The 12,328-nt window shown below is 39.6% G+C and overlaps 1 protein-coding gene across 1 annotated transcript in view; it reads left to right on the plus strand.

Moving 5' to 3' along the window:
* LOC137421565 (uncharacterized) overlaps nt 1-4,517 on the plus strand; it is a 9,088-nt gene extending 4,571 nt beyond the window's left edge. Inside the window, exon 2 of the mRNA XM_078771245.1 lies at nt 1-4,517. This exon is cut by the window's left edge and continues 2,608 nt beyond it. Within this exon, the coding sequence (XP_078627371.1) occupies nt 1-2,095 (2,095 nt within the window). The 3' untranslated portion in view covers nt 2,096-4,517.
* The last annotated feature ends 7,811 nt before the right edge of the window (nt 4,518-12,328 follow it).

A 12,328-nucleotide genomic window follows, 5' to 3' on the forward strand; every position in this document is an offset into this window, starting at 1 on the left:
ACAAACTCCTACATCTTCCTCACAATCTCTTGTTACAATATCTGCTGCTCCTTCATCATCAACTTCATCTGCTCATTCTGTTCTATATACACGAGCTTTGCATGCAAAAATTGTAGAAAATGGTATCAATATATGCAACGAGGAAGACAAACAGTTGGTGGAAATGGATGCTTCATGCGAACAAACTGTTGATCAGCATACTGACTTTGTATCGAATTGTAAATGGAGCTCAACTGAGAATAGCAAGTTAGTTCAACCAAATAAAATGAAAATGTGCCACAGGGTTTCATTTGAGAAACCTGAGCAGAGAATCTTAAATAGTTCAGGGACTTCCTCTGTAAATTCTTGCAATATGGAGTTCTTCGACATAAAAACTTTGTTTGCTGAAAAAGTGGACGATGCAGGCAACGATCTGTCAAATCCCGATGGGAAACCTGCAAACACTCCTGATAAACGATGCTTAAAATCTGCCTCGGCAACAACAACTAATATTTCATCCCCAAACAAACCAATCTCTCGAGTTTCCATTTGTGAGTTTACTGAAGAAATATCTTCAGACTCAAAATTTAAGACAATTGAAAATGCCAGTTCTCCTCTCAGTCATAACAAGGCCATAACTCAGGAAATTGGCATTAGAGAAAAAGATCATATAGGAGGTGCGACCATTGATGGTTCTGACAAATGTAGGGATAGAGAGCTATGCACTATAACATGTGACAATATATCAAAGGTTTCACCAAAAGGCAGGAGACATTTAATGTATGTAAAGGCCAGGAAACTTTTGAAAAATGCAGCTGAACGAAGAATTCCTGCAGTAAAGAGGTCACCTTATCATCGTCGAAATGAGTTAGAACGTTTGTCTATGCAGGATAAGAGTAACGGACCATGCTGGGAGCATTTTGGCTTGATGGGTCCACGGCATACACGGAAGAGCCGTTCAACAAACTCGGGAGCAGAAGGTAAAATTTATCAGGGAAGTGGAGCATCAATAGATATAACTGAACAATTGGAGGAAAGCTATCTCCTAAATAATCCAAGCAAGTCTAAAGAGGGTGATGATGTTATTCCATGGAAAGCTGCAAAGACTTTGTCTAAGCTTGGGCTGGGTGAAGGCCTGCATGAGTCTAGAGACAAATGGTGTGGCAAAGGGGTGGTAAAACAAATACGCAACAGTTTATGTTTAAGAATGAACTGTCATGCTGAAGAAAGAAATATTGACAAGGGAAGAAGTGTGACTTGCAGCAGCCAGATGGATCTGTCTGATGGTGGTGTTCATGGCGCAAGAGATGAAAGTGCAACTATGGCGTGTGCAGATGAACAAGAAAAGCTCTTGTCTCGCGGTAAAGGTGAAAAGATAAATTCTGGGAAAAAACGTCGACATGAAAAGCACATGAGAACTGATGGTGTTACTGTGGATAAGGTGCACGTTCAACAAGAGGGTAATGCTTTGGGTGAATGGCAAAGTGCTCTAAGCGATCCCGATGCTGTCGGTGGCACGTTGGACGTTTGTTTGGATGAACCCAGTAAAGATGGTAACGCTGAGGAATCCATGCAGAGCACGGGAAATGCTCAAGTGCTTTCTAAGAGGCATCAGCAAATACTGATGACGCTTGACCGCCGTTATTGGGAGATTGCAAATACTTGGAAAGAGGTCGAGTGTCAGGAAGCGATGGAACTGGAAGATTTGGAGCAACCAACAGAGCAAGCTAAGAACAGCAGGTCATCCTTAACATTGACAAAAGATGGGAAGGCAGAAAAACCTCGGCGTCATCGTGTACATGATCACATAAAGCGGATCTGGATTACAAAGAAGAGACGGCGGCGACGTACAAGGGGGCTAACTAAAAGTGTTTCATCAGACGAGAGTAAACTCTCCGATTCCCTTTCGGCCTCTACTACTGTTTCGTCCGCAAATGACTATTCTCTACCGACTGCACCTCGTCCTGTTCCACAGCTCTTTTCATCACCATTGCATGTTGGACATGTTTGCAAATGGCTTTTGGAGGAATCTTCATTCTGCTCTGATGCCGTCCCAAACCAAATGACCTCCACTACTGGATTTACTTTAACCAATCTTCCTAGTGTTCTCCCATAGCCACTTTAGCATCATCCTATTTTCTCTTCATCGTGCCATTAGATTGGGGGCAATACCACATGAGAGCTTTTGGTCCGAGTCATTCACCAACTATCTGGTCAGGCCTGTACTTTGAAGCTGGCAGGGTGCCGCAAATAACTCGCCAACTTTGTCGAAAGACACCGCCAACTTTGTCGAAAGACACCGTGGGAACGTTAACGTCCATAAACGAATGACGTCCATCAATTGGGAGACAGGTCCCCAACTTAACGTCCACCTGAGGGACGGTGCACTTTGTGATGCAACAACCTGCCTGCAAAGCACTAATCCGACAATTTATATAGTCATTCCGAGAATCAAACCCAGACTAGTCATCTCAAAGGTAAGTGTACTCCCTCTGCACCATCCTTTCGGACACCATCATATTTACCCTCGCCAGAGGAGAGGGTATTGCATTTGAGTCCGTTTGTTACTTGCAAAATTTAAGATTTTTCAAGTATATTTTTCGGTTGCGTTTGTGGTTCTGTCTGTCTGTCTGTTTGTTTGTCACTGGCCTACAGGTCGCAATTCTAAACCGATCATCACGAAACTTCACCAAATTGTATAGGTCGTCCCAATTGAGAAGCCTATTGATTTTGAGGTCAAAGGTCATCTGGAGGTCAGATTTCTAAAATAGCCATTTTAAATCCGATTTACTTGAAAATTTAACAGCGTCTGCATATCGAATCACTAAATTGGGAAACATACTATTTTTGAGGTCAAAAGGTCAAACATCCAAAATCATCATTTCATTTCATCTGAAAACCCATCAATTTTCATCCATTTCACTTGAAAATTGAACAGCATTTGTGTATTGCCTCATTGAATTGGGAAACCAACGATTTTTGAGGTCAAAAGGTCAACTCAAGGTCAAACTTCTAAAATCATCCATTTTCATCCTGTTGACCCGAGCTGTGATCAAGATCGTCAATTTTAATCTTGATGAAATGGACAATTTGCTGTATCAATGGAAAACTTTTGGGGGGGAGGGGGGCGGATTTTGCAAGTATCGTGCTCCACATGACGTCTTTTTGTTTGTCTGTTTGTCCGCACAGAATAAATATGATTTTCTCTGCAACCATTGGTCCGAACGACATGAGATTTTCACCATCGGTGCATCTCCACCTGTAGAATGTTTTAATGATAATTATGATGTCATAGGTCACATGGTTTGGCCACCATCTTGGAAAAACTGAAAAACTTTGCATCTCTCTTTCTCCGAAAGCGCTGAATAGAAAAAATTGAGATATGGCTCATTGTAAAGAACTCTCCATGGGGAGTAAAATATGTTAATGATGATGTCATAGGTGCCTCCATTATGACGTCATTCGACAAGTACAAAACTTCATCCTATCAAGATGAAATTTCTTGAGCGCCATGTCGGCATAAACTGGAGAGAAAAAAAAAAAATGATGTCATCGGACACGTGGTTCGGCCGCCATCTTGGAAAAACCGAAAAACGTTGCACCTCTATATATCCGAAAGCACTGAATAGAAAAAATTGAGACATGGCTCATTGTAAAGAACTCCATGGGGAATAAAATATGTTAATGATTATGTCATAGGTGCCTCCATTATGACGTCATTCGACAAGTACAAAACTTCATCCGATCAAGTTGAAATTTCTTGAGCATAATCTAGGAAGAAATTAGTTTAGAAAATAAATAATGATGATTTCATCGGTCACGTGGTTTGGCCGCCATATCTGTTTTACACAAAAGCCTTAAAAACCACTGAAAATGCATCCTGGCAGGGTTTTGCAATCTGATTGGTCTTTTTTCTTGTCTCTTATGGAAATCATACCTCCTTTGGCAAATTTAAGTGCTTGTATAGTTTCGCTCCCCCTAAAATGGTGCATTCCATCCCTGTATAACATGAAGGTGTGGAATGTATAAATTTGACCCACAAGTTGGTACATGTTGCAACATGAATTCTAAATGATGCTCTGCCTATTGTGATAGTATTATTGATGAAATATACTCTGAACATATAATGAGTAATGTAAAGTGATGATTTTTCCATCTTCCCAGTATTTATGCGATTCTCACTCATTTTGTTTTCCACGCTGTGCGTGGATTATAAATAAATGATGCTCCACATTTTCTGAATGTTTAGATTTTTTTTTTTTTTTTATGATCCTTTAAAAGTTGTTAAAAGTCGGTGGATCACAAGTTAGTGCATGAAATGGATTTGTAAGCCGATTAATACCTTCTTAAAATGTATTTATGTGGTTGTCTGTGACGAGCTTGTTGTGCATGGTCTTCTGGTGATCTTTTTGTCATAAGTGATATGGCCATGGTTGTGTATGTAGCTTCTTGTTTTGGTTCAACCTCGGCTTTTGTTCCTTATGCTGTTGGGATTTGACTGATGTTCAGTAAATGAAATAAAACTTTAATATCATGTGTTTGATTTGTTTGTTTATGTAATGAAAAACTCTTTCTTTTGTGTTCCCTATTATTTATCTTGTACATGATGTAAGGCTCATGGTGGAGCTGAGACACGGACACACAAACGACCCACAAAAACACACGACTGTTAGATAGGTACCAGCGCCGTCACAGCGATGGCGCCACTTTTTGTACCACACTCAGCAAGGGGAATTTCCACCTCCATGGATACCAACCTATGGTGTTTGTCCATACTTCTTCTCAACTTTTATAAATGCTGAACGTCAAGTAAGGAATCGGCACGTACCATTTTTTAAGTCTGGTATGACTAGGCCAGGGTTTGAACTTCCAACCTCCCAGACTCGGAGCCGGATGCTCTAACAATTACGCCACTAGGTCTGGTTCTTTTCAAATAACATTGAAAATTGTCTTGTTTTTTTTCTTTCCCTTTGCAGAGGTTGAAGCTTGTGGAAGGGCTATAAACGGAGAAGGCTGGTGCAAAGACTGGCAGTGAGAGGCAGAAGGGAGCAAATGGACAACAACACATTAAAGGGACTGGTAGGTAGGAAAAGGGGTTAGGAGTCAGTGAGTGTAGAAAAGAAAAGCTCAGAGGTGAATATCGAAGACACCAACGAGCAGCAGTTTTGAAGGCCTGAAAGGAAACTTACAGAAATAGTCTGTTGGAATGAAGTCACAAGCACAGTTATGATGTGTGATCTGCGATGGGACATTGATTTGACCGATTCAAAATTTTCCTTGCAAATGCAATTAACATTTTACAATATGTGCAATTTCAACTCCTTCATAAAAGGATATGAATACTTGCATGAAATTGTGCAAATGTAGTTTATATTCAAGTGCTGTACTGCATTTTACTAAACCTGCATGCAACTGCTTTTGCCCAAATTAATCTTTCTTGCAGGTGTCCCCCAAGCAAAGGTATTGAAATGGAATCCATCTTTGCCATCCCGATCCCTCTGTAGATAAAACTCCAAAGGCTGGCCGAGCGGTAGGATAGGCCTGATTTATAAGAATCTAGAAACCAAAACTTACACAACAATATACAACAACCCAGCGATCAATTGACTGGCGGTGTGGATTTGGCTGCATGTGCGCTCATTCAATTAAAATATGTGGGAGGATCGGTTCAAACTCCAAAAGAAAATGCATATCAATTAAAAATAAAAGTTGAATGATGGGGAAGGAATCGCAGAGGCAGGAGGATACATGTTTAACTCAAACACAAATGGACTCGTCTTACTTAATATTGTCTTAATCACACAGACACACCTGGGAGGGGGAATTGGGGGGAAAAAAGAAGAATGATGCTCTAATGTCTAAACTCTTCAACTTCCTGCAGCATGCCACAGCTCATGGTGATCTCGATGTGTCAGGCCTGCAGCAGGAACCAGATCTTATTCACAGTGGTGTTTGCCTGTGCCCTACAACTCGACCACTGCAGCACGGAGCGAACGACCCTTCCTCTCTCAATCTGCTCTCTCGTGCTGCATTGGTCACTTATCTTCTCCTATCTTGCTCTTCTGAGCAATTATTCTTTCCCCCTTATTCTGATTCTGAGCTTCAAGATCTGAGCAATTATTCTGAGCTTCAAGAGCTCAGATCTCACGAGTTCAGAAGCACGCGAACCAACCAACTGGTGCCCAACTTCCGGAATAACATCATGCAAGCTGCTTTGTACATGATGAAGCTATTGATCGTTGGATTACCAGACAAATCTCAAATCCAATTGGTCACAATGTATCACTGACCACGTGTCATGATGCACATAGTATCAACAGAACAGGTCTGCTCAACCACTACTCTGCATTGGACTAACATCAATAGTGAAACAACAGAGGGATTAAAGGATGGTGAAGTGCTATCTAAACACTCTGGTGATACTAATTGGGGTAAGTGGTAGGACAGCTAATCCAGACATCAGGATATAGTTAACTGATCTAATTAAATTATCCCTTCCATTAGGCCATTTATTTTCACTATTCTGTGAAGTTTGTATATCTAAGGTACAAGTAGGTAGGTACAGGATTGCTCAAGCCGACAATATGTGTGCTTTGATGTTGCACCTACTAATGCTCAGGGCCAAGGTAATGGAAATGTATGTGCAAGTGCTGAGTGAAAGTGGGCAAAGCCACAGTGGATTGTCGATAATTTGGCCGAGAATGAGCGAAGCGAGGTTGAGGTCGTTTATTCCTGGTACATGATCAAACACCCTGCAACCCCTGCCTGCAGAAAACTGATGATTTTGTTTTTTGGAACCCTGGCCACATTTCATCCAATCATCAGGTGCCTTTGGTTAAAAAAAATTATCCATGGGCAGGAGATCCTATGTTGAAAGTTTGATGTCAATTGCTCAAGCGGTTGCCAAGAAAACTTTAAAAAAAGAATATCGTTGAAGACGTGAGCATGAACCACCTTTAGAGGCCATTTTTCCCCGCAGAGCAGGGGTTGGCCTTTTTCAGGCACGTGGTCCCCTTTTTGAAGCAATGTTTTATGGCCAGATGCCCTTCCTGTCGCCCACCCTGTTAGTCGCCTCTTGCGACACACAGGGAATTACCAGAGGGGGAAAAAAAAAAGGAAATTGTGTTGGTATTATCGTGCAAGCCCCATCGATGGAGTGATATGGAATGCAGCTTTGAACTGCAGGAGAAAAGAAGGAAACAAGAAATTATCATGCGAAACCATTCCTATACCTTTCTTTAATATAGACTTGGAGTCGAGACTCTATAGAGTTCATAGGACATCTTACCACATGCAGTCTTTGGGAAAAAAAGACATCAGAAGGGTCTTTTCAACTCTATTAGTTTTCGAGCACAATATATTTTCTACGAGGCGCCATTTTCTCTGAATTTCGATATTCACCAATGCTGAGATAGCAAGTGGAAAATTTGATTGGACGAGATGGCGTAAAATGGTGTAATATTTTGACAAGTACTGCAAAACTGGAAGCTTCTGGAAGTGGCAGAATGGTGATTTGTGTTCTTGATCAAGTATATAATTCCATTGAAATGAAATAAAACATTGAAAGGCTGGAGAAAAAAAACATTTTTCAGATATTTACCGCATTTTTCAGAAAACATTGATGCACCGTCTTTCACACCACCTTATTCAACACGTTACATTAGTTCTTCAAGCCTGTTGTTTGTGTCCTTTATGATGTCCCTAAAAAGTACGTTTCCCAGTTTGGAATAATTTTCAATTTCATTTGACAGGCAGACAGACTAAACGAAAAATCACTCATAGAGCGACACTTGGAAAAATAGAACAAAGCAGAATGGCACTCAGTAGAGCATTCTTTTGACCTCTTAAATAATTGGTGGTTGAATTCAGTTAGCTGACATGAAAATCCAATTCAAATTTCAAGTCAATGGGATGAAAATTGAGGCTTTTAGAAATTTGAAAAAAGTGGTTGACCTTTTGCCTATTTTGACCTTTTGGCCTATGCTGATCTCAAAAATAGTTGGTTGAATTCAGTTAACTGATATGTAAATCCTCTTCAAATTAAGTCAATTGGATGAAAATTGAGGATTTTAGAAATTCAAAACAGTGGTTGACCTTTGGCCTACGTTGACCTTTTGGCTGATGCTGATCTCAAAAATAGTTGGTGGTTGAATTTAGTAAGCCGATATGTAAATCCTATTCAAATTTCAAGTCAATCGGATGAAAATTGAGGATTTTAGAAATTCGGAAAGAGTGGTTGACCTTTGGCCTATGTTGACCTTTTGACCTCAAAAATATATAGGATTTTGTCGGACCACGAACTCTACCATTTGGTAAAGTTTCGTGAAGATCGGTTTAAAATTGTGTCCTGTAGGCAAGTATAAGTGAGCGGACAGACAGGCAAACACACACACACACACACACACACACACACACAAACAAACACACAAACTGGAGTGATCAACATACTTGCAAAAAAAAAAAAAAAAATCGCCAAGTAACAAACAAACACACACACACACACACACACACACACACACACACACACACACACAAACCGGTGAGCAACATACTTGTGAGTAACATACTTGTGAGCAACATACTTGCAAAAAAAATTTTTTTTTTTTTTGCCAAGTAATAAATTGTACGAAACTTTAAACATAGGAGGGACTTCACATGGAGAATATTTTATTGCGAACTGACGACATAGGCCACATGGTATGGCAGCCATATAGGGTTAAAGTAAAAAAATTTGGACATCATTTTCTCTGAAACCGCTCGACCAAAAAAATTAAAACTTGGCATATGTCATCAACTCCACTGTGGGGTAGATAGGGTGATAACGATGATGTCATCATTGAGGTGGATTTTCAGCCATAATTGGTTGAATTTAAATCTTTATCCAAAAAATCTGAAACTTCATATATCTGATCGATGACTCGATGTGAGGGAAGAATTACATTTATGGCGTACATAAGCCAAGCCAAGAAACTATGCGACATAATAGGGTGCTTGGATGATACGGGTATATGGGCCATAACAGTGGTGGTCCACAATGGGACTTTTGTTCAGAATGAATGCACTGAGCAAGACAACACGCCCGACGAGTGCCGTTCTAGTTCAGGACAGGGATTTGAATTTTACCAAGATGTGCACAATGTCCTACTTTTTGAAAGATACCATGGAATCTTTAACTTTCACAAGTGAATGCTTGCAGGTGAGTCAACTGGTTGAACATCCATTCTGAAGGATGATGTACTTTGATGAATATCCTTTCCTGGAAGCATCAGGATGAGTTTACAGTCAGAAAAAGATTGCAAGAGTCAGTATCTCAAAGGTGAGTATGCTACCTGTGAACTATCCTGGTAATCCCAAATAATGGGTTTTTACCCAGCTTAACATCCCAAAAGGAATTTGCAACAAACAGGTTATTTTGCCTTTGTAAACATTTTATTGCCATTTTAAAAAAACCATTAAAATACATTTATGCAATCGTTTTTGTTAGCATCCTGTTTCTTGGTGTTTAAAAGGCAGCTATTATTGTTCTGTTTTAAGCAAAATAAGTACAAAATAAAAGAGCTTCAAGTTGAAATGACCCAATTAAAAATGACTTTTATAAGCCTTAAGCTCAGGTTGCACTTGTTCGTGAAAATGGCATTGTCCGTTAATCCATTTCGTTCTCCACATTCACATACCCGTAGTGTCTGCCTACCCAATGGAAATGGTCATCCGTTCTTACTTTCAACCATTGTGACCTATATTCAATACAAAAAGTAAAAATTGTGTGTAGTGTTTATTTTTGCTGTCATTCCTCCTTCCAAGTTTAACAATATTTAGCGAATGGTTATAAAGTTTAAAAGGGTAATTGAGCCATGTAAGGTAACGTCTTTGAATGCAAATTCATTTGAAAAGTGGATAAAGATGATCGGCCGTGCCGAATTGGAATTCGGAATTGATTGGATGGAATCGATTGGATGCTCGTGTGACAAGCGGAACATGTCTTTCGATCCTGGCAAACCTCATTCTAACCATTTTGCTCTGGAAGGATCTTAAAAATGAACCCATTATTTCAGTGGTTGGGCACTAGAAGTGGGATCAGTCCTGAACAGCTAGGCCTCACCACTAGTATTGCCTTCTTGGACTATCGTATATTAAAGTTGGCCTCCAAAGTCAGCTGCAGACTGTACATCCTGGTTTTTCATTCGAAGTAATTCATGGAAAAATCCAAACTACATAGCCTACAAGGCTTTTGTTCATAGCTCAATGGAATACTGATCCTCTCTGGGCTGGTGCTCGTATTTCACATGTCTCTCCTCGATTCTATAGAATCTAAGGTTCTAAATCTAAGGTTGGCATCTTCTGCGACGAGGCAGAAGCACATTGGTTGTTGCTCTCATCCCAGACAGGTTGGTTTACTTTGCTTTTACCACCTCTCCCACACCTGTTATGATTTCCCGATTCTTTGAAATTACAACATTCTGCTTTTTCATCCGTCTGACCCTCCCTAGCTCCTCTTGGACTTGAGGGCTCTTTCAGTAACCACATCCTGGTTAAACTCCAAAAATAAAGGCTTGCCTGTCAACTCTTTTGTTCCTCTTCCCACAACACTCCCAACCCCACATTTGTGGATCAACCTTCCCGAGGCAGTTAAATCCCACTCTTCAAGTTGGTGGTACACCACCATCTCATGTCAACCCAATACAAGGCGAAACAAAAGCCATCATGCTATGAATTATATGGGCGCATTATTAGATCTGTGCTCTGGCAAGGTGATTGATAGGCAATAGGCAAATAATATGCAGCCTAAGCAGAAGCCGAGAGAGCGATGTAATAATCAGCCTGCTCGCTATCCATATACAAATGGAAATGCAGACTAGAGATTTAACAAAAGCAGATAAAACTGTTTGGGAAATATACAAATTTTGACATGCCACCTATCCAAATCAATATATATATATATATATATATATATATATATATATATATATATATATATATATATATATATATATATATATATACTTGCCTATCAACTCCTATCATATATAAAATCAAAGACAAGCACAGCCAACCAAGACTTTGTACAGAACAATACTCCACCCACACCAAATCATTACTTCTGACCAAATCTGAAATTTCACGAGTTGAGATAATGTGTGAGCACCAGTCAATATGTCAAAGCTACAGATTAGTCAATCTACCTGCCACCATTGATTAGTAATATAGATTGAAACTGTAAACATAGCATAAGCATTTGTTCTGAAATTATTTACTCTCTAAAGGCATTGAGTGGCAATTATTGCATGCAACGCAAGTCAATAATCCAAAGCCAAATAATCTCTTTGCACTACATGCAGTCTGACCCCGATTAAGTATTTTCATGTGAATGCCAAAGTTTGATTAAAAATCGCGGAAATTAATAAACCAGTTACTACGGATTACCGGTTGCTATGCAAACATGCGTCGGTATCGGATGATATTGCATCCTTGATACACAATTCATAACTTGGGCCTCAGACCTTCAGCAACACAATTGGGCCTGAGGTAGTATATGGGACATGGATGAAATGTCACCTTAGAGCAAGTCTGCATTTTCCATTTTCCCACATAATTGGTGGAGTTGTATGCAGTAAAAGTTCTTCGTTGGCTGTTTTCTTCTTTTTTGATGAATAGATTATCCCAATTGATCTAACATTTGTGTCAAATAGACGGTACATGGTATTGCATTTTTTTATGTCGAGTCACTGCTGCTGAAAACTAGAAAGCATCGCAAAATGCAAAGCTCGTCTGTTTTGTACTCTATCGAAACTTAACACAAACAGCTAAAAAATAGAAATGAAATCGATTTGTGTTTTCCATGTTCTCATAATAAAGGTTTGTTGAAAAATTGATAACAAAAGCTCAATTGGTAAAAAGTTATGGCCTGGACAAACACACTAACACACATACTAACGCACACACGATTGCAAAATCGGCTCCCGCTGCACAGCGCACAGGCTAAAAAGTTTAACAATTTCACATCATGGATTTTGATACATTTTACTTAAAATCCATAATCCATAAATTTCAAATCCATAAATTTGTTCCTATACATGTCAGCTGAAGCAGCAGGTCTTTGGCCTAATATGAGATTGCACCTGTTTCTTATGGAAATATTCCACAACAAATTGCATTCATGTCTATGAAAAAAAAAAAAAAAAAAAAGGAGTGCTGGACTTCTCAGGACAGACACAACTTACCCTAGAAGTGTAGACAATTGTAAACATCCTCACCAACAACTACAGATCTGTCATCACCAACAACTCGTGAAAACGTAGAAATGTGAGCCAAAAAACGGAAGAGCCAAGTGTAACCACAGCCTTACAATAAC

This window comes from Myxine glutinosa, chromosome 2 (genome assembly GCF_964187855.1).
Source record: "Myxine glutinosa chromosome 2, kmMyxGlut1.1, whole genome shotgun sequence".
Classification (NCBI taxonomy): Eukaryota; Metazoa; Chordata; class Myxini; order Myxiniformes; family Myxinidae; genus Myxine; species Myxine glutinosa.